Below are 24,470 nucleotides of genomic sequence, written 5' to 3' on the forward strand. Positions count from 1 at the left end.
TTGATGTTATAAGATGGCTATGAAATAAGGCAGGGCAATCCAGTTCACAGAACACTGCCCATTTTCAGGACACTGGCATACCTCAGCAGAGTAGGAGCAACCTGTGAGCAGAGATGTCCTCTACAAGAAAACACCCATAGATGCGGATAAGTGTCAAATGTACAGTGAGAAAACATGCAAAAACCAGGAGTCAAACTTTATCTGCAAGGACAACAGTAGCTTTCGAAACCAAACAGGGAAGGGATTATCAGGACAAAAGAAAAAAAAATAAAACAGACTGAATCTCATGTAGCAAATTTTTTCAAAGAAAAGGTAACCAAAGCCAAACCAGGGGATATAGGACACGTTTTCTGACTGGAATGCCTATCAGAGAAGCCACAACTTCACTGTGGATCACAGTCTCCTTTTGAGATACACTCATACTGAATTAAGAAAACAAAACTACTTCACGATAAATCTTAATTACTAAATTATCACAACTTTTGAAGTACTAAAGAGACTCCTATCAATGCTCAAAGCCAACTTTGCTTTTGTGATATTGCATATCCCCAGTGCTGTTATACATCTGCAAGTATTCCAGAATCCTTAGTCAATGCCAGCAAGCAACAATTGCTCCACAGCATGACATCTTCAGCAGCAGGTTCAGGCTGCACTAGGAAAGTGTACTATAATAACCTTACGGTGGTTATTACTTGTGCACGTTGGTTACATACAAGATATTTCTGCCAAGTCATGTAAAGGATGATTGCTTGGCTAAATATTCAAAAAACAGTTTCAAACATAAATGTAACATAATAAAGCAGATCAAAGCTTTGTGGCATTTAGACCACAGTAAGCTACATCTCAGTTTCTCAAGAAATAATTTGAAATTGGCAACTGCATCTTTTGAGTGTTTCTATTAGGGCAGTACTGAGACAAATGGATCTATCCCTAGGATTATTTGGCTCCTGAGTCTTCCAACAGTAATGGGAAATAGACAAAGAATAAATGAATGTCCTGGTTGGGACTGAAAACTCACCTAAAATTTATTCTAAGCCCCTTGAGGATTCTTTTGTCTACACATGCACTACTGTTCACTACAAAGAGACGTTTCTCCAATGATAAAAGTTGTTTCTATGCATATACACATAAATATTGAGACTATACTTTAGTTCCAAGGCTATTTAACTATAAAATAGTAGGGAGGGTCTATGACCTTCCCAGTCATGGGGTTTGGACCAGGTTTACAGTACCAGGCATGTGTCTCTTAATATGGAGCAGCCCTCAATTTCAAAAGGCTCAGAGAACATTTCAGAAACATGGTAAGAATTTAGGAGGCAAAAAGGGAGGGAAGTGAGTGACTTGCAATGCTATCTTCCACACAAAGCAGTCATTGTCATTTTATTACATCTGTAGTTACCTGAATTGGGCCTGATCAAGACTGCCAATTGCCAATCACAGACTGAGGACAGGCTCATGGACCCCTATCCCTGACTGCTGAATTCCTCAAAACTGTTAGATTCTGGGAGAGGGACAGTCATCTTCAGTTGTACACAAAACTGTTAGGCCAGCAAGTTCCAATGGATATTTGGTTACACTTATAATGATGGTTAAAAATCAGGGTGTAAACAAAACGACACAAAGAAGACATAGATACAGGAAATGAACCTTTAGGAGGATGACATCGTAACAGTGGTGAAAGGAAATTAAGTAGGAGTGGGGAGTGAGAGTATAGAGAATGCAGTGTGTGTGTGTGTGTGTGTGTGTGTGTTGTTTTTATTGATTAAATTTGTTTGTTGATCATATATATTGAATTTTCAGCTAACAAATTCCATGCATTAAAAAAAACAACAGCAAGAAATAACAAGAACATCCAGTTCACTAAACAGAGAGAAACAGTAAAGAGATAATATAAACAGAATAAAACAGATTGTAAGGGTCATTTGTCTTAGGCTGTGCATATGTGCATCCTTAGATGAGGGAAACATGCTTTGACAATTTCCAAACCAAATAATCATTTTCCATTTGATAAATGGTTTGAGACGAGCTAGGTGCTACTGTAGCTGAACCAGTGAACTACAGTTTTTAAAAATGTGTGAAATTCCAAAAACAAGCAATTAATTAGCTTTAAATTACATGCCATTCTTAGTAGTGTGCTAAAACCTTAAGCCATCCCACTCTGTTCGGCTTTAAGACATGGGGCATCTCTTATCCCAGCATATACAATCCATTCTGCATGAAATGTTCTTATATTAGGCATGAAGTAGCCATCTTAGTTATCAAGTAAAACACCATGGCTGTGCAGTACCTGTATTTAGTAATGGTGTTGAAGTGTGGCCACAACAACACATGGAAATTTAGAATATGTCCAAGGATATCAATGTGAAAAAAGCTAAAAGGATACTCAGAATTTTTAGAAGAATGATCATATTGTGTAAGTTTTACAAAACTATGTTGTCACAACTGTTCTGCTTTATCATAAGCTATTGCTGGTCATCTTACTGTCTCTAATTTAAGAATTAAATTTATCATATGTATGCATGTATAGGAAAGAATGTAGTATATTACTAGTATTATTCAGAAGTCCCAACATAGATATGGTGAAAAGTAGATACAGACTTAAGAATGCCTTTGTTCATTTGGAAAACAACATTTTTAAAAGGATTTAGGAATCCTAGCATGGGCCTAAAAAATCTTTAAGAGATTTCAAAAACACCATGAAGTAATCATCAGAGCAAAAAGCTACCCTTAATGAGAATAAGACCAGCGAATAATGAAGAGGTTGAAAACATTTCAGAATTTGCTTCTGACCCTGTTATAACTCCCCTAAACAACCAGGGTGTACTTCTTATGCCAGGTCTAAGAAACTGTTTTTAATTTAAGAACCTCTTGGGTATCAGAGTCAGAGCAACATTGTGGGACTGTCTAGTGCCTAGAGTTGAGTGTCTGACTAGCCCACTTCCCAGGGTCTGCAATGTGCTCAGATAGACAGAAACATAGCATCTAAAATTGACAACCCAGTTCTGAGAACAGTATCGGGCCAAGGAACCCCCAATCAGAACTGTTAAGCTCTGCTCCAATCCTGAGAAGCAGATCCTCACAGTGTCAGCCGTCTGAAAAGTTCTATATATGTGCAGCTATGACTGAGAACCATAGCAGCATGAACTCCACACCCATTCCAGTGTTTCTGCCCCAGAACAAGAGGAGTCAATGAGAGATTTCTCTCTGAGAAGACAATTTTCAAAGTAATTCTATTTTAATATAATTCACATTTAATTAAGAAAATACCAATATTTTATTATGACACCCAGAATAATCAAAACCACATGGTATGAATGTGAAATACGCCAAACTGCAAAAGTGTTTTAGTTACAATTTGCAAAAGTAGCTACTCACACACAATGCTCTACAAAACACTCCAGGGTGGAGGCTTGCAAGCACGTTGGGCTGATATATAAATGAGTCAGAGTAACTGTGGACCAACAAGACTTCTGTGGCCAGATTTAGGTTGTAAGCCGGGTTAATGATTTCTGTACAGGTGTTGTTTTCTTGTAAATACCAAGTCAACTCAATTAATCTGTGTCCTAAGTGTGCAGTGTATTCAGCAGCATGAGCTTATCTTCAAATTCTGAGAGTTAACCACGGGTAACAGTCAGAGTCTACATTGTTTTGGGAGTCACTGTCCTGCAGTATAGTTTCCATAATACCATGAAATACTATCCAAGCTGCCAAGGGAGGGAGGCAATTAATAATCCTACCCAGCTGTGGCATCTATGAACCACAACAATGACAAAACTGGTAAGATATCCATAAAGGTATAGCAAATGGCAGTCACATGTTGATAGTAATCAAAGGGGTCTAATCAGACTGAACATTCGCTCTACAGGAGGGACTGATGTTTGGTATTAGAAACGTAGCCATCTTTTCAGGGCTGATGAAGACACAGGTCTAAGAATCTATAGCCACTTTGCTAGGCAAGAATAATTCCTTAGTATACTCTAAATTTTTTTCATATACTCACCCATAAGTGGCTACCAACCTTCATCAAAGCAGCTTCTCCTTACAGTAAATGGAGACCATTAAAAAAAAAAACCCCTTCAACTAGACACAATGCAGAGATCAATGGATGATGAAGAATCCACAATAATGGATACATCTACATAACAACATAACAGCTCCTGAATCTATGGCTCAGGTAACATGGTAGCTGTGTCACTGCTTCTCCTAGGATTGTCAGCATAAGCAAGATCTGAACAATAGCAATTTAAACAGACATGTTACATAGAAGGGGGAAAATTCTCACGGTGCATACCATGAGCTACAGGCAACTGATGAATTATGAGAAAGAGAATGTTCGCCTCTTCCAGGGAGGAGAACCCTAATTGGCTATCCAGTACAAAGTTGTTATCCTTGAAACCACATACACACAAACAGCAAAACCTCAGAAGGCTGCATTTATGTATTTCTGAATATGTGTGTGCACATGTGTGTGTGTGTATATGTGTGTGTGCAAAACCTCAGAAGGCTGTATTTATGTATTTCTGAATACATGTGAGTGTGTGTGTGAGAGAGTGAGAGAATGAGAGAGAGAGAGAGAGAGAGAGAGAGAGAGAGAGAGAGAGAGAGAGAGAGAGAGAGAGAGAGAATAATACTTGGGGAAGAGGAGGCTATCTTGAGCTTGAGGGGAAAACATGAAAGGAATTGGATGATGAACATTTGGGAGGGCCTGGGCAGAGGAAATAGAAGGGAGCAAGTGTTATGATGATCTTTTAGTTAAAAATGTATTTTAAACTATATAGAAATATGAAATGTTTTCTATACTAGACATATGCAACGTCTGCATAGATTTGTACACAGTACAGTATTCTCTCTAAGCACTGCTCTGACACTTTTCGTGCTACTTTCGAAGGGTTAGTGTGGTGTTTTTTGTTTTCAGCAGCAACATAAGCTTCTAGTTTGATATCATAAATCATCAGCAATCAAAGTCTGGAAAGCACTGCTCCCTGACAGGCAGCTTGGTACACTCACTACTGATTACCTTCAATAATAATGAGAACTTTCTAGAAATACATATTTATTGAACACTTTCTTTGTGCCACAGACTAACACATGTTCTGGGAGTGGAGCAGTATAAAGGGCTAAGATCCACAGTGCTTAGCATCACAGTAGTTCCTACCTACAGCTAGATGCTCCTGTGTGTAAAGTATGACAATGCTCATGCAAGCTGCCTTAAAAGGTTACTTTGCTGAATTTGACAAAATGTCTGGTATGTACACAGCATTAAGTAAGTTCCTTGTGCAATTATTATTGAAACAGAGTACACTAAGAAAACACTTTGTTAAAAATCAGGTCACGTATAAATCTGCCACACAATAGGTTCTAATATAAGGTCAGTCTCTTGTAATTCCATCAAGTGACTGACCTTACCTGTATGATTTAAAACTATTTAGGGTTATACCCATAGTGCATCATGAAAATCAAACAAGTACACAATACAGAACTTGTGAATCCTATTACCTCCAAATACTCTTCTATATATTTTTAGACTCAATTCAAAAATCACAGGTCACAGTTCTACTTTGTGTTCACATTTACTGTGTGTGTGTGTGTGTGTGTGTACATGCACACGCATGTAAATTCACCACAAAAGCACATGCTCACACAGGCACTTAGGAATGAAGGTACACATGTGTCTTATGCATATGGAAGTCTGAAGACAACTTGCAGCAGGCAATTCTCTCCTCCCAAGTTTTGGTCCCCAGGGACAAACTCATGTTATCTTTCTCAGCAGCAAGGATCTTTCTTTGCTGAACTATCTCTCTGCCCCACCTGTCATCTTTGTATCAGGAGACCCAGAGTAATGATTCCCATGAAAATAACTCAGTGACTATAGTCAGTACAAGATCTATAACCCCAAGTTCATTTAGCTAAGAACTTCCTTGTGCATGCTTCCCTAAAATCAACTCACTTATAATTTGGACCATTGCTTTTTAGCTTTAAGTACCCATTTTACATTATTCAAATCTTACATTAAAGTGGTCTCTGTGAAAGAATATTTTCTGTCCATTTTCACAGTTATATAGCTACCGCTTAAAGAATTATCCCGTACTTAATGACTCCTGTGGAACAGTAAACTCACAAAGAGTAACTTGTAAATTTACTTAGGTTTTAATATTGCACGTGAAAAAAAACAAAAAAAAAAAAACTCTTTTTAAAAGGTAAAATATTTGAAACTAGTAGAGTTAAAGTGGCTTTATATTTTCATTTACCTGTTTTATTAACCTGATTTGTAGGAAAGGAAGGGCTCTATGCATCTTGATAGCGATAACGAAATTATCTTTGGCACAGGTGTGTGCCTGAAATCTCGGGCTTGAGGAACTAAGGCCAGAGGATGCAGAGTTCAAGGTCTGCCTGTCCTGTGAACTGAACAGTGAGTTCTGTGCAAGAGTGAGTAACATAGCCAGATTCTCAGAAGAAAGAGGAGGGAGAACAATCAGGGGTAGCCAGTGGAAAATAATCTTACCTTCTTTTTCTACTCTAAAAACAAAAGTTCTTTGTGTTGTGACAATCTCAAATTTGTTGTCTCCTTGAGCCCGTACTGTGGCTATCGCAGTGAGAGGGATTATTCCTTTTGAGTACATCTCCTGTATCAGTTAGAGAAGAAGATGAAGACAGATGAACATGAAATTCTGAAGATCTTGTAAGAACAGCTCAGGTTTCCCAACAGTTTTTCTTTCATGATTTCTATGTAAAAATATAATGTGATAAACAAATACACCGATTTTCAATTCTGTAAAACTATGAAGTGTTCTGTGCTTTTAGGAGAAATCACCTTTTCAACTTTCTAATTACCTGGATTTAAAAGGAAGAGCACCATATAATAAAAATAACACTAAGAGACCAGCAATGTTCACTTCCTACACCCAGAATTAGTCTCTAATTCGGTCTTCTCACAGTGATTCAACGGTGTTTGCAGGCATCTGCTGGCCACAACAGGAACTGTCACGGACCCATCTCGAAATACTGCTACTTTATAGAGAGAACAAAACATAGCAAAAGAGTCTTCCAGATTCCTTAACTAAGCTCATTCTCAATGGTCTGATGATGAGAACTCCGGTCTCATACCAAATCACTTTTTATTTTCACTATCTAATGCAAAATGGGCAAGGAAAAGCCAGGCATGGGAGTTACACAGCTTTAATCCCCTAACATGAGAGGTTTGATGCTACCCCTGAGATACAGTGTAAAACGATGTCCCTGAAAAACAAAAACAAATGGAGAAAGGTGTGTCTGTTGCTGGCAATCTGCATTCACACACACATTATCATTTTACATTCAATGTCATCAAGACTCTAACCACTTCCTCTCAATCTTCGTTTTTCTTAGAACTCCCAAACCATTTGGTAGAATGACCTGAATGATTTATTGAGAGTAAAATACTTCTTGTGCCCTGTGTTAGAAAGAAACTTCAGACTCCTTAAACACTTAAACACCAGGCAACTTAAGGTCAGAATTCAAACTACAGAACACATAAGTAAAAAGATGCAGGGACTCAAATCTTTTAAAGTGTTGAGAAGTGTGTTTATAAACATGGTGAAATTTGATCCTGACTATTAAAAGACTTAACTTTCATCAAAATGCTAAATGGAAAAAGCAGAATTCTGATCAGACAGACCAAATAAACATAACAGAGGGAGGATAATGAGAAATAGAACTCTCCCCCAAGAAAACCAGTAAATAATGAAGAAAGCAGGGTTGAAAAGAAATATGAGGCTGTAAAAACACATCCTCACATCCCAGAAGGTCTGAATATCAGAAGTATTTCCCAAGGCCCTTAATGGCTTTCCTTCCATTCCCTTCCATGGTAGCATCAAAATTTTCTGGTTTGAGTAGGAAAATCTTCTTACAAGGTCATGTGCCAAGCATGTGGGACCCCACTGGAAACCATAATGCAGAAGGCAGGGGACTTTAGGAAGCAGAGCTTAACTGGGGAATGTGGGTGTCCTCACTAGGATATTTTAATTTTAATTTTATATTATTTTATGCAGATATTTTTCATACATTTTACATACATATACAGTTTCATCTCCCTCCTCTCCTCCTGTGCCCACTCCCATCTGCCCCTGTCCCCAACCACTCCTCCTTGGTCTCCATTCAGAAAAGAACAGGCCTCCCATGGACTTGAACAAAGCTTGGCACATGAAGTTGAGGTAGGACTGAGACCCTCTTCCTGCATAAAGGCTGGGCAAGATAATCCAGCATGGGGAACGGGTTCCCAAAAGCCAGCTAAACACCAGAGACAGATCTGATCTCACTTCTAGGAGCCTTACAAATAGACCAAAATCTACACAACTGTCACATACATGCACAGGGCTTTACCCAGCAAATGATAGAAGCAGGTGCAGAAAACCACAGCCAAGCACAGGGCCTAGGTCTAAGAGTTCTCCTAAAGAAATGGAAGAGGGATTGCAGGAGCCAAGGGGGGCTCGGGGAGGCTAAGGTCATGACAACTGACCTCAGCTTGTAGTAACACATGGACTCTGGACCAACAGCTAGGGAGACTGCATGGGACCTACCTTGACCCTCTACATGTGTGAGACTGGGATATTTTAAAGGTTGTATCTAGCCTTCAGGCCTTTCTTCATCACTGCTTGTTGGCCACCATGAAAGTAGGTGTTGCAATATGTGCCTCCATCATGCTGCTCTGCATTAGCTCAGAATCAGTGCAGCCAAGTACTTCAAAGCCACAACCCAAAATAAATCTCATCCCATTTATGTCAAATATTTTGCTATGTAAACATAAAGTCTAAATTAACACCCTATAGAAACTCCCCTTAGGAGCAGAAACTCATATTAAAAATAACTGCTTAGGAGTATATACTAAGCCATTCAATGCAGGGAACAATCCTCCTTCAATAGCCTTCTGCCCTTTCGATGAGAAACAGCTGTCAGCGACACTGGGCTCTTCAGGAGAAACAGGTGTGCCCTCTGCTTGTCCACCCACACCTTATCTACCTGCTATCTTCTTTCTTTCCATTAACAATCCTCCTCCACTGTCCTAATTTCTCATCTCTTAACTGATGTGTCTGTCAAGATTCTACTCACACTCTAATATCATTCTAAGTACACACATACACACACACACACACACACACACACACACACACACACACGTGCACACGCTGCCTTTCCTACATCCAACAATGATCATTCCATTTGCAGGCAATTTAGGAAATGGACAACCTCAGACAGGGAACAATATCAGAGAAAAAGCACTCACACTGAGTTTTTCTCCTTGTTTTCTTTGTTTCTTTCTTCCTTAAGAAGAGAAATCCCTTCTCATACTTGAGCTACCAACTTTGTGTGAACGAAGCTAAAGTTGTTCTCTTTCACTTGTCCTGCCCTCCCTCTTTCCTTCTCTCCCTCTCTCCCATCCTCAGGTATACATTTCACTCAGTCAGACCTCCATATTTTGAGTCATCAGCACTATGTCTAATTTTGTCTAGGTTCCTCAAACATTAAAAATTAATTCATCATCAGCTGAAAAATTATTGTCACTCCATACTTGTCCACTGAGATATCACTCTGCTAGGATTTGGAGAGATGGCTCAGTGATTAAGAGCACTGGCCATTCTTCTAGAGGAGCTTGGTTCAATTCCTAGCATTCCTAGCATCTGAATGGTGACTCCTAACTGTCTACAGCTCCGTTTACAGAGAACTGAAAGTCCTCTTTAGGCTTCCATGGGCAATGCATGCACATGGTACACTGATATGCATACAAGCAAAATGCTCATACACATACAATAAAATAAAGGAAAAAATAAAATAAAATAAAATAGTACTTTTATAGTATTTCTCTCAGAAATAACATTGAATACTCCTTGACCCAAATGGAAACATCCCATAACGAAAATATGAATTTTCCCTACACCTATAGAGTCAACATGCTCCCACCCCATCCCTCAACTCTTCATAGTCTTGGCATTTCTAGTTAATCCCTCATAGCTCTGCATGAATACTCTACTGAACAAATCCTTTCTGCTGGGACTCTTCTCTGGGACCTTGATCCTCATTGTGAGAACATGCTCCAGGTGTGGAGCCAGTTGATGAGAATTCTGAGTGCTCATGAGAACACTCCAAGGAACTACAAGAGACATATAACCTCAGTTTCTTTGAAACACAGAATTGTTCTTGGCATGTGTTTTCACACTGCTGCCAGGTGTAGCGGGTAGGAGTGAGTTCCCTTCCAATTGCTCATCAGTGCTTGTAGATGTTACTCATTTAAATGCTTAAATTGCCCTTTATGGGCTTCTATGGAAAAGCATGTTTTTGCCCTGTGTAGCTTGTCCTTATGATTTTATTCAGCGTGAGCTCATTAGAACTTTACTCATGTCATCTTTCTTAATCCTCAGAGTGTAAGTTGTCTGAGGTTCTGAAAGGCTATTGCATGAGACTTTAGTCTGGCTCATCCATCAGTTCCATTTTAGCCGGTCCTACCACTTCCAGAGTGCCGACAGTCATCACCACAAGTACTCCAATTTAACAGCAACTTGTACATCTGCTTTATAATAATTATACTTTGGAATTTAGATAATGATCTAAGGTGTCATAAAATGTGATAATCTGATTAATGATGTTTTCTCATGCAGATGTTAGGAAATCCATCTATTTCCCTTACCAACTTTCTTACAGTTATTGCTATAGGAATACTTTGGAATGACTGAATCCAGTTTCCAATCAAACACAATTATATCAAACTCTGCTAATTTTTAAAACTTTTTTTGGCTTTTCGAGACAGGGTTTCTCTGTATTGCTTTGGAGCTTGTCCTCATTTTTAATATTTTTGAAATTTGTTTTTAATCACTTCTACTGAACCTAAATATTACTACACAATTTCTTAATTCATAATGGCTTATTTTACTTTGCCTCCCTCCTTTCAACCTGTTTGTCAACTGTCATCAAGCTAGAAAAAATAAAGCAGAGATTTATGGAGGACAACACTAAGATGGTTTAAAATTTTAAATTATTTATTTAATTATTATTTATGTGTATGTGTGTGGGCATGTATATGCAGTTCAGAGCAAAACATGCTGGAGTTTGTTTATTCTATTCTTCTATTGTCTGGGTCCCAGGAATTGAACTCAGGTCCTCAGACTTGGGAGCAATTGCCTTTACCTGGTGAGCCAATCTGCAGGTCCTCATGTAGGTTTCAATGGCTAACAATAGTTTCAGTGGATAACAATAGCTAAAGAAGTTCAAACAGAAGAAAAGAAAGAACATATAAAGAGTGAATCTATGGCAGGGAAATGTGCTCAAGTTGCCCAAAGCAGGCAACCAAATGTTAATAGAGGCTGTTACAGAGAAATACATAACTTGATTAGTTTACCAGAGGAAACTGGAAATATAAGTAACCTAAAATGGAAATATGAGGTCAAATCTAGAGCATTAAGTGCTCTAGAGACTGTGAAATGAGAGAGAGAATATCTTCTCACTGTCATGCAACCTAAAGAGGTGAAAGGAACAGGGTATCTTTATGGGAAGTTTATGATGTTTTTGTTATGCATATGTCATGGCTGACTCCAGCCAGTGGGAATTTTTAAACACTTAAAATCATTTACACATTTTTACCTAGGTGATCTTTTACAAAACTTGGTTTACTAAGAATTATAGCAGCTTAGGAAAAAACACTCCCTAATGAGATAATTAACAGTTTGTTCTGTGCTACCTGCAACCCTTTTGTCAATGAAGAAAATATAAACAGCACTAAAGACGTAGGGAAAAAAACAAATGTCTCTAAATAGCAATGACTTGATATTTAACAGGTGATGACTTCTAGAAGGGAAACGTAGAAAGCAAAGAAGTGATCAAAATATACTTTTCAATCTAAATACTGTGTCACCTCCACCTCAGGAAGTCAGAGGTTATCTAATGATTCATTTATAATCTAGTATGAGATCTCAAGGCAAAACTTGCAGGGCTTTCTTTTTTCAACACAGGAGGACTGACTTTATATTTTTTCTTGTAGCAACAATATAAAGACAATACAAAGCAAAAAGAAAAAAATCCTCAATGGATCGCAGGCTCAAAATGCCTGTTTTCCAAAGTGTGAAATGTTACTTAAAGAAATTTTAAAGCACCCCTTGAGGTTGTACCACACAGATATCTAGGTCAAATCTGTCATTTATCTGCCATTTTCAGACAATGAAACAACCACAGGGCAATTCTTCCCACAGATGAGTGGGAATAAGGGTGAGTTAGATTTCCTAACAGGGGATCAGATATGAAGGCTGTGTGGAAGACACTGTTTCTGGAACAAAATACAGAGATCCTCATAGATGTATCATTGGGAGACACTGGGAAGGAACATGGAAGAACAGTAAAATGGAAACCTCTGCACACCACCTCCTGATGCCCACCACACTTAGGGGCACATCGAGGTATTCAAGGGCTCCGATGTGCTATCCACACAGTTGCTAAATTGCACAGCCAACCAGAGCACTAGTTGGGATCCATAAGTGCATGTCTTTTCAGAGGTCCCCAAGTTACAAACTGCCTCCTTTTAAGAAACAACTCTCAAATGGTAGAAGGTTGTTGGTAGGATGAAAATCATCTGGATGCAAGTGTATGAAATGTTTGGAAAGTTATATAGTTGGGACATTTTTAAAGAATAATGCTTGGCTAAATGATATCTAGGAAATCACATGACTATAAACATTTAATCATAATTTTTGTGGCACGAATATCTGAAGTGACAACAGGCTCACTCCACTGCAGGTGTTATGATACAGTCCACTTGGAAACAAAATAGAAATTCCTTCTTAAATGGGAGTAGTGAAACCCAGCCAACAAAGCTACCAGGCAATGAAGCCTTCCTTGCTCTTGAATACATTTCTTCTGTAGGTCAGTAAAACAAAAGAGAAGACCTAGACATTGAATGAAACTGACAATAGTTCCTCTGATGTCATTTTGGTTATGAATCTAATTTTTAACAGCTAAACCATTTTCTTTGTGGGTTTTTGTTTCATTTTGGTCTATTTTTTTGTCTTGCTACTTGTTTTTTTTTTTGGTTCATTTTAAGTTATTTTCAAAAGACAGAGAATGAACACAAAGTTATGTGGGGTGGGAGATATGAATGATCTGTGAAGAGCTGGGAAAGGGGCAAACAAACTTGATTCATATATTATATAAGAAAAATAATAATAAAAGAGAAAAAACAATGACTACTAAAAAAGATGTCTTCAGGACTAGGAACTCTGAATTTACTGTGTATATCATGGACACCTGAAACATCAAGATGGTAAAATATATAAACAAACTAGAAATAGCTAGTGTAGCAAATGATGAAAAACCTTCCTCCCACCACTTTGCTAACCATGTGGATGTTTGTTTAAGCCAACTTATTACTCTGTATAGGTCACTGTAGAAATGAAACCAAACAACCTGAAGCCTTCTACAGCTCTCAGCATGGCTGCAAGTATTTGTCGAAGTCAGGTTTTTGTCTGTCTGCAAGAATATATGCTCTTCTTCCTTACAGCAGTAAAGAGACATTTCTCTTTAAGCCAAAAAATATCAAAAATGTTATACAGCAAAAACATCTAATGAGAAAACAATATTAGATTGGTATATAAGTAAAAATGATGATGTCTTAATATTAAAATTTTAAGGATAAAATATAATTAGGAGGAAAAGTGTCTCACTTCAGTAAGTTAGAACATGGTATATTTATCAATTTTACCTTTTTCACTGAGAAAATGACCAAACAAAAGTCAAAAGGGAGATTCAGAGGTTACTCATATAACTTCTAAGTTTAACAGCTGATCACACTGTCCCTCAGGATCTGAGGGGGATTAATTCCATAAACTCCTCAGACATCAAGACCCACAAATGCTCAAGTCATTAACTAAAAGGGTATAATGCCTGCATATAATCTCCATACATCCTCCTGCATTCCTAATCACCTCCTGATTACTTATAGTACGTTATATAGGGAAATTCTATGTAAACAACTGCTTTACTGTATCATTTAGAGAATGATAAGAAAAAGGGATGTACATGTTCAATACAGATGGAATGTGTTTCCATTTTTCTGATATGTTTAGTTGTTTCAGCACAAACACACAGACAAGCTAGGATACAGGGAGTTGATCATGTACCATATAACTGTACCAAATACAGAATTTGTTATTTTTAACTACACATGCATTTTACATATCTGTGAATATAAATGTATGAACAAGTAATATTTTTACTATTTTCAGATATAATAACATGATCCCCACACATACTTAATTCTATATCTCCTTAGAAGAAGGACATCCTCAAAGTTCAAGAAGACATTCCTAGAACTCTCCCATGCATTAAGACTCAACTGCCCATGGAATATTCCCCTGCTACTTTCACTGATAAGATTTTCTGTAAACTCTAACTTCACCACCCTGTTAGCATCATCTCCAACATCTCCCATTCACAAAGCCCATTCACAAAAAATAACCAGAAATCACTACCTGTTTTGTGAAATAGCCAATGCTTTCTCATATTCTTTCTGTAAATAATTCTTATTCTCTGACATTTCTACACATATGAACTTCTTTTCTTCCAAACTCATAGCAAACAGAGCAGTGTTTCATCAAAATACTTCTCACTCTCAGAGAATGAGACAAATCCTCCTTGCTTCTTAATTTTATATTTGTAATATGATTTGTTTACATCCCTTGTCATTTTATTGGATGAAGGCAATCTTGTATGCACCTTTACATCACTCACACAATCTCTTATTGTTTAGAGATGATCCATAAATATTAAATACACGAGCTAAAAAATTGATCTTTCATGTCTACGTTAAAAGAATTATTTTGTCATATTCCACTTCTTTTTCACATTGATAATCTATTTTCTATTCATTAAAATGCTAAACTATAAAGTTTCCTAAAGTCTACTTAGTATATGTAAAATCATCTTTGAAGACTGTAAATGTACTTACTCTTTCATTGTTGTAGTAAGAAATGCTAAGGCCATCAAATTTCACCCATCTCTTCTGAAACATGCGTTTTCTGTAAAATATACAAAACTGCTATTTTACATTCCAGTACTGTAAACAAAGGTTTTAAATGTACTTGTAGTGTCATTATACTGAATAATTTTCATTGCTCTGTTAGACAAAAGAGGTAATGAGAGGCTACAACAATGCTCAGGTCTAGCTTCTAAACATGATACACAGGGAAAATGTGTATAACACTTTCTTGTTATATAAAGTTTGTATGTCACAAATAATGTCAATATTGCTACCAAACACAGCTGTGAGAGCCACTGCTAAACAAAACATGGGCCCATGTACCATCCATTATTGAAGCTACATCAAGAAGATAACCCTTAACTGAACATATTACACAATGCTCTCATCCCTCATTAAGTATGTGTGTGCATATTACTTTGCCTTTATCTTTGGCAAATGAATACTATGTTGCTAAGCTAATATGGCATTGTTAATTGAATGTATACATATAAATTATTGATTTCAAGTAAACACAATGCAAACTCCCTGCTAAATTAGGGAGTCATTTACAACCTCTTTACACGGGATACAGTTGAAAGAGGATCATATAAAAGGCAAATGTGGTTTAAAATTCTGACACAAAAATAAAGGCAAAATAAAATAATCCCATTTTGGCATTTAAGAAGATTCTGAGACTTTACGAGGGATGGCTCAAGAAGCTTTTGTGCACATACTTGGTTTCTGTTTTGGTTTTGTACCCTCACCCTACACACCCACACACTCAAGTCCATAGAATTTGAGTACCCTCTCCTCTATACATGTTTGGCCTGGGCTGATGCCATCAGGGTATCCTCTGCTTTTAATAGATACAAAAACTAACTTTCTATTTCAGAAAGTGGAACAGGTCAGCATCAAGCATTTCCCCTGCCTCCTCCACTGCAGTTTTTAAACAAGTGTAAAAACTCGGTATCACTTCCTGTGGCTTTCAGAAGAGTTAAAGATAGAAAGAGAACTTTCAGGCCCTGGGAGAGTTCTTCTTACTGTTTCCCAGCCAAAGATTATTACTTGTGTAAAATATAGAATGATTCTCACATTAATCATTAACAAATGTATGCATCTGGATAGCCAACCAGCCCTAATAACCAAACGGGAAAAAAAATTGAAGCTCACCAGTGCGTACAACAATTTCACAAAAAAACACTGATTGATTAATAAGAACACCAGGGCTTTAACCACATACAACTACACTGACTACTAGTCTTTTTCCATCGGGTTTCCTCATCTGTCAGCTCCTTCCTAAACTCTCTTGGCTTGTCCTAGCTCTTCTCTTTTCATAGCAATGTCCTGCAGAGTTGGTCATCTGGCTTTTCATTCCAACAATCCCAGGGTTCCCAGATTCCCAGCACTAACAGTTGGAAGGAAAGGCAACAGTCAGTAAACACATATCCCTTGCTCCTTGAATGACCTAGACTCTCTGCACCCACTGTTTTCTTCCTCTCTCCCATTGTTACAAAGCAAGAAAATGAGATTCTTGCTTCACAGTCCCAACAGACACTAGGAAACTTAAGAGGTCTGTGTGGAGCCCCACCGGCCGGCCCTACATTGAAAGATAATACAGAGCTCAGATGAACACTGAATTTACCATTTTAAAAAAATAATCAATATCGTGGGAAGAAAAATCCTCAAAGCCCTTCTCCATTCCCTCTTCCTTCCCTTACTAATCTTAAGAATTATCCCTAAGGTAGCTGTGTAAAAATTCCTTCCCTGATAGTACAAAGCTGAGCAGAGAGTTTTACTCCCAAATTGGCCTGTATTTTCCCTGCAGCAGTTAGTACAATCTCTCTATCTACATGTTCACCTCCTTAATGCCAACCTCCCAAACCTCACCTCTGCTTTACAGGCACAAAGTCCAAAAATGTTTCATTCTCAACTTATGATCAGCTATGAACACTAACATCCAAGGAAATACACACACACACACACACACACACACACACACACACACACACACACACTGGAGGAAGGAACAAGTAACATGACTAAACACAGTTCTTTTACAACACAGAAGGAAGACAGAAAAAGAAAACCTCTACACCCTACTCATATGCAATCACCTTCCTTTAAATTAACAGTTACAGAAGGACAGTTAAATTTCTGAAAACTCAAAATTAAATCACGGCCTGCAAAAGCAGCAAGTGAGAAAGACTCAGAAACTATAATAATACACCTTAACTCAGATCATTTAGTTGCAACTATTAGGGCCCATATGCTTTCATTCTTTCCTTTTATGTGTGGAGATTACAGAATGTTTACCTGTGTGTGCAAATATGTATGTGTGCATACTTATACATGTGCCCATTCCTATAAAACCCAGAAGTCAAGCTCAAATGTCTTCTATTACTCTTCACTGCATTTTCTTTTTTTAAGACAGGATCTTTGAGCCAGAATCTTGCCATATGAGCTAGAGTGGGCTATGGAGCCCCTGGGATCTGTAAGTTTTCATAACCAGATCTAGGCTTCCAGATGTGAGTGGCCATTTCTGACTTTTCTCATGAGTGCTATTGAGTCTACAGGCAAGCTCTTCACAGTCTAAGCTACTTCCCCAGTCTGAATTCACAAGCTCTCACAGAATTCTGTCAAAAGCCAGGAGTGCCCAACTGTTTATTTGACTATATATGTTGCCATTGTATACTTCAAGCTCAAGAACAATGCCCTTGGGTTACAAACAAACAGGCAAAAAAAAAAAAAAAGCAAGCAAACAAAAAGACCTACAAAACCTTTCCTAATTTAGGGTCCTATGTAGGACCGAATTCACAGCTGACCTCCACTGCACTGCAGACCAGACTTGTCTGCCTATGTGAGTTGCAGGGGCATCATGCAAGAGAAAATGTGGAAGGCGGCGGGGCTGTTGTAGGAAGACTGATAGATCAGTACCCAGCAGACTAAGTGAGCAAAGTGAAAGAAAACTTTAATTTTACAGCAGCCTTAACATGTGAGTCTACCCGCAACTATGATACTCTCAACTGTAGTAACTATTTCATGTGCTCATCAATTTTAAATCAGTTTTTTCCTTCTTTTAAGATTTCTAAATCTCTAAGAATATACGGAGTAAACATTAAGTCCTGGCCTGTAAAGAATGGAATGGGAATCATAAGGTATGTAGCCCAAAGAACACCCTTCTAGAGAAGAAGTGAGGCATTTTGCTCTCTTACTCCAAAAATGCCACTTCTGTCATGCAGTTAAGTCTTTGGGTACTTACACTGGGGAAAGTTCCGAGTCATATTGCCTCTGTCTATTCATAGAACCTTCCTTGCCTCTTGACCTTCCTGTAAGACATATTCAATGCTTAGAGTTTCCACCTGGTTCCTCACATGGCTCATTCCTCTTGTCCTCAAGTTCCTAGCTTAGATGCCATTCTAGCCAAATATCAATATGGGCCCACAGGGGTCCTCCAGCCCATCTTTTTCTACTCTACAGTTTACTAATAGCACTCAACAAAAACTTACATTGCGTATTTGTTTCCATCATTCATTCACATGTTATATTTGATATTCTTACATACAAATAAGTTTGCTTCCATTTGTCCATATAAATTCAATGATTACTGGATTTCCTAGTACCCAAAATATACTCATCAAATGTTTCTTGAGTAAATGTGTACTGCACTGAAAAGACAAAGTATACTGAAATTTGTATTTTATAAGTAGAAACTACTTCATAAACACGACTCCTTAACTTTTATATTTTTGGTTTTTTTAATACTAAGGATCAGTTTGACTATATGAAAAGAAATATTTATAAAACTATCCTGTAACAAAAAAACTATCCTGTAATTAAAGGAAAAATATGAGCACCTACAGGTGGTTCTAAAACCTCGACATTTGTGTGAAGTAACTACAAGTACAGTTTAGGATTAAATATTTTCTGTAACCAAAATCTCCCTATACTTCCTGTCTTCAGCCTGTGATAACCACCAGTGAACTTTCTGCTTACATGGATTCAACTTTATAGTTACCACACACAAATTGACAATTTTGTGATTTTAAGAAAGAATGAGTTCTTGGTACCTAGCATACAGATTGATGATTATAGTTAATGATACATTTTCAGACAAAGTTGGATGAAATAGCTCTCAGGCAAGTCAAAACTGGATAAAAGACTAGGTCTTAACTGTGTGAGACGGCATCATGTAATTAATGCTCATTGTGGTGGCTGGTTCACAATGTGTACAGGTACCAAATCATCCCATTATGTATATTATGTATCATGTTTATCAATTATACTTTTTTTTGGTTTTTTGAGACAGGGTTTCTCTGTATTGTTTAGGAGGCTGTCGGATCAGCCCAGCCTCAACCTCACAGAGATCCACCTGCCTCTGCCTCCCGAGCGCTGGGATTACAGGTGCTCAACACCACCGCCCAGCCAATTATACTTTTTAAAAGCTAGGAAAAAATAAAATATGGCTTCTTATATGACATATTTATTGAATTTTCTCATTTAAAATGAAAATAATCAGTGTAAGATATATTTATAAGATGTCTATTAACACTGAATAATCTATGTTGTTGATTAAATGTGTCAATATCCAATGAGCTATTTTCTACATGTAAATGTCAATACTGAATTCTAATAATAATATAGACAAGAAAAATAAGAGAATTACAAACAAATATAGTAGTTTTATGCTATCTTATAGCAAATATAAAGTTGAATTTAATTAATCCTAAAAACTGAATGTCAACTAAATAATAAAAGGTAGTTCTTGAGTAGTATTTTTCTAATAAATTTCCAAGCAAATCTTTGTTTTTAATTTAATTTAATTTTGACTGGGCATGACAACACATGGTAAGTAAATATAGCACTGAGGAGGCTGAGGCAGGAGATTTATCTGTTGGAGAACAGCCTAGTAAGACACAACCCCTCTGTTTTTTATCTTTTTTATTTTAATTACTTTAAGGTTTTCTGTGTGATAATATCTGTCTTTTGAACTTCATTTAACAGCAACTAGAGAGATGGCTCTGTGAATAAAATGTCTGGTTTTCATGCATGAATACTGGGGGTCAGATTTATGGCACCTACTTAAATGCCTAAATAGCACATTGATGTGGAAACTTGTCTGTAATACTTGCATTTGGGAAGGAGACACATGAGGATTTCCAGAGCAAGATAGATAGCCAGAATAGCCAAATCACTCATCTCTGGGTTTACATGCAAAAATCTGTCCATATTATAAAAGACAGAGAATAATCAGGGAAGATTGTCAATGTCAATTCCTGGCTTCCACATAAAGTCCCGCACACAGGCATGTACACCTACACACATGCTATATACACATGCATACCACACACATACACAAGCAAAACTATGCATTCAACAACTGAGTTGAATCTAAAATCAATTAAAAAGAAATTATGAAAGGTAATGACATGCTAGCCAGTGTTCCGGTGTGATTGCAATACAAGTTAATTCAGACACACTAATGCATTACAGGGAAGAAATATTAAAGCTCCAGTCAGTAGCACAAGTAATGCTTTGTTCCAGGCACTGTGCCAAACCACTTCCAAACATTAACACGTTTAATCCTCCAAACAACCGAAGGAGAAAATAATATTATCCTTACCTTACAGACTTAGACAAAGAGTCACAGGTCAGTTATGTAATCCCTCCCCATCACACTGTCAATACAGACACATTCTTCCTGAAGACTGCTTCCTTAACAGCCACCCACAACGGTCTCTAGAACATCTAACAGCCACACAGAGTAGCCATGCCAATACTAAGTAGTAAGCAATAGCGTTTGACCTCCACGTGGTTTACACACAAGTTCAATTTTGAAAACTGTTTCAGAGTCCCTTCAGGAATAAAGGTAACACAGATAGGAGGCATATTAGCCTGGGCTTTAGCTTCTTTTATTTTTAGTGTTCTGAAGGGAAACATTTCTTTAAGAAGTCTTTTCAGAATAATTTATAGGGCTTGTGAAGTATTACTGAACAGTTTTCCATAAACTCTTCCCTTGAGCTCTGGTAAGGCAGGTGTTTTGAAGTTCCAATTGCTTTCATAAAACCAGCTTTAGCTCCTGTTGTCAGGTTTTGTCTCAAAATGTATATCTAAGAAGGCTTTATTTCAAAACAGTGTAAATACATGCAATTAAATCTCTATTTATGAAGGACTCGCACAGAGGCACTCTCCTTTAAATTCATCCTTAGGAACCAGCAGGGTTTGGGATTTTTGTTGTTGCTGGTTGTGGTGGAGTTGGTGGTTTTGTTTTATTATGCTTTGTTTGTTGTTTTGTGTTTTGATTTTGAAATATGCTCTCACCATGTAACTGTGGTTTATATAGACTTAACTATGTAGATGAGGCTGGCCTGAAACTCATGAAGATCTACCTGCCTCTCACTCCCAAAGTCTGTGACAAGAGGCATGAATCACCACCCTGGGTTTGTTTCTATTTTGAAAGATTACATTTTTAAGCTTCAAGAAAAAGAGTTTTCACCTAATAATCATGCTAAACAATAACATTAACAAAGGGTAAGGTACCAAATTGCTGCTTTCAAGATATACAACAGGAATGACCCTGAAGCCATCTTGTCAAATTCATGCCTTTTATCAGTCGTGGTATTTATGCTCAGAATATATTTCACATTTATTCTAAATAACATCAAAGGGAAAAAGGCATCCTCAACATGCTGCTGAGGTCATTGCCTTCTTTGAATAATCCTAAAATAAATGCACTGTCCTTTCTAAGTCACTGTTCTGACACTATCCAGGTTCAGTCTGTCTCGAACACTACAGTCTAGACATCTACATTTTAGTTACCTAATTACTCATCTTGCTTTGCTATTTGTCACTAATTCCTCTCCAAAGCATGAAGCTTTTAAATGATTCAGTATTAACAATGAAGTAATTTCAACAGAAGTAGATGCAAAATGATTCTCCAGTACTTCTATAAAATGTCAGCACTCATCCACAGTTCATTTCCGCACATTTAAGCAACTCCAAGCAGTAGTTTCTAAGAGTATCTCACCAGATATTTTCAATAGCAAAATAAACAGACTTCTCTTCAGAATCAGCTGCCAGTTCTCATATTTAAATCATACTGATCAAAAAAAATATTTACCAAAAGATTTCAAGAAATCAAGAGTTTTAGAAGTCAAAGTAAAAGGCCAAATTTTATTTTTTTTCACCTTTATTTTTATCAGTATATAATTATTTGTACATATTTATAAGTACAAAATGGAAATTTTCATTCCTGTATATATTTCATTATGACTAACTCAAGGTGATTAGCATATCTATCTTCTTAGACATGTATAATTTTATGATGAGTACCTAAAATTCCTCTCTTCGAACTGTATCATTGCTGATTTTATTCATAATGCTGAGGCATAGAACACCAAGCCTTTCTCAGATCTAAGTATAACTCTGTACTTCTTGAATAACCTTAACCTACCTCTCCTACTCTCCCTCTGGTAACCACTATTCTACACTCAGCTTCAATGAGACTGATTTTAGGTTCCACATCTAAGTAATGTTGGGCTATTTCACTGCAGATAGAACCTTCCAGGTATATCCATTTTGTCACAAATGCCATAATTTCATATGAAACCTAAGGTGTATGTGTATGTACATATGTGTGTGTGTGTGTGTGTGTGTGTGTGTGTGTGTACACATATTTTATGCATGCACCTGTGTAGACCAGTGTCAATGTCAGGGGGTCTTCTCAGTTTCATTTCATCTTATTATTTAAACAGGGTCTCTCGCTGAACATGAACTATTAATTCAACTAGGCTGGCCAAAAGACCTCATGAATCCTCCTGTCTGTTTTCCCATGTCCTAGGGTAATAGGCACACACTGCTGCCACAGTTTTTTTGTGAGGAACTGAACTCAGGTCCTCAAGTTTGTGAACTACAAACTTTTTGTTTTCAATATTTACTACATCCTCAAGTTTGTGCAATAAAGACCACTAATTGGTACTCTCCCAGACCTATGAAACCACAATTTTCAGATATTAGTATTATGGGATAGAAGATATGAAAATCTATGTCAGAAGTTCCCATTACTTCCTGGAGTCATACTTATAGAACCCCAGTATATACAATGTGGATAGACTGATTGCCCAACAATGGAGTGCATTGTTTGGTCTTCCAAAGTACGCACATTTACTTCCCAGCACCCACAAGAAGGCTAACAACTGTCTATAATTCTAGTCTCAGTCAATCCAATGGATGCATATATATATATACATATATATATATTCAACTAAATCACAGATACAATTCTTAGAGTACTATAGTAAGAGAATGATAGCAATTGCTAGAGGAGAGGATGGTGGTAAAATAAAACATCATTCTCAGTGGCATGCCACAAAATAACTTGTAATAGCAAAAAGTTAAAGCCCATCAGAACACAGTACTACTAACTTACACACCAGAGAAGACAACAAATGTCAAACTACCGAAAAGTTGCCGAGTAACATTTGAGAGTGCAGGCATTTTTAACCTGACTGAAGCATTGCAGTATGTACACATGTATGGAAAAAGAATATTTTCATTAAATTCATTTGTCATGCCTCTGTATGTCAACTGAAAAATTAGGCTATAGTTGTAACTCAGCAAGTCAGCACAAATCAACATGTGCAAAGTCTTGAGGTCGAGAAAATCCAGTCGATTTTTCAGTGCCAAGAAAATTCAGTACTTAAAATTCAGTTACTTAAAGATACAAATACATGAAAAAGTTGAAGAAGGCCTGTGAATAAACTGTAGAGGAAGAAGAGTAGTCAAGCATTTATGCCTGTGTATTTGATTGTTTAGAAAACTTTCTGACTTAAATAAGGTGCTCTCAGTGCAGTCAAAGGGACTGGGTTCTCAAAGTTCAATGTAGACAGATGACTTCTTTACCTTAAGTATACCAAGGAAAGAAAATGACTAGGAGTCTCTGCCAGTAATGGGGTCAAAGGTCATCTGCAATAAAAAAGTGTTCTGAAGGGACAGAAGGCTGAGGTTTACCAATTAAGAGTCAGCTCTAAGGATGCTATGAAGCTGACCTTGGTCTTGGCCTTACACAAGCATGTGGGAAATGCAGGTGCCCAGTTCTAGGCAGGTTTGAATGACATCTTTGAGAGAGAGGAGTCTTGGAAGTTCTAATGTAACCTGTCTGGCTCCCGTGGCCTTATGTATTTTTTTTTTTTGGCAGCCAGACTGACTGAATCAGTCACTTTACTTCAATGGAAACTAAAAGTAATATTTGCCCCCTCAGACTTCAAATGAAGTGTTTTGTTTTCTTGTCACAGTCTTTACAAGAAATAAGTGATTTGTAAAATGCACAGCGATTTCACCAGTATAAAAAGATAATTGCAATCAAGGATTCTGACCCAACTTTCAGTTCAAACAAGTAGTCGTTACTTAGCATTTTGGTCAGAAAAATAAATGAGCCGCATTCCCAGGGCCGCCTTCCGCTGAATCACAAGGACTTCTGTGGCAGCCACATCCCTGCATCAGG

At 37.4% G+C, this 24,470-nt stretch overlaps 1 protein-coding gene across 8 annotated transcripts in view; it reads right to left on the reverse strand.

The window, feature by feature from the left end:
* Positions 1-24,470, reverse strand: part of Arap2 (ArfGAP with RhoGAP domain, ankyrin repeat and PH domain 2) — a 163,565-nt gene that overhangs the window by 98,272 nt on the left and 40,823 nt on the right. For all 8 annotated transcript variants that reach the window (XM_005074391.4, XM_040747092.1, XM_040747090.1 and 5 more), the window contains 2 exons: positions 14,960-15,029; positions 6,503-6,623 (listed from right to left, as the gene is read on the reverse strand). In XM_005074391.4, coding sequence (XP_005074448.1) covers positions 6,503-6,623; positions 14,960-15,029 — 191 coding nt within the window. The remainder of the gene's footprint in view (positions 1-6,502; positions 6,624-14,959; positions 15,030-24,470) is intronic.

The sequence above is a fragment of the Mesocricetus auratus genome, unplaced genomic scaffold, assembly GCF_017639785.1.
Source record: "Mesocricetus auratus isolate SY011 unplaced genomic scaffold, BCM_Maur_2.0 Super-Scaffold_100006, whole genome shotgun sequence".
NCBI lineage: Eukaryota > Metazoa > Chordata > Mammalia > Rodentia > Cricetidae > Mesocricetus > Mesocricetus auratus.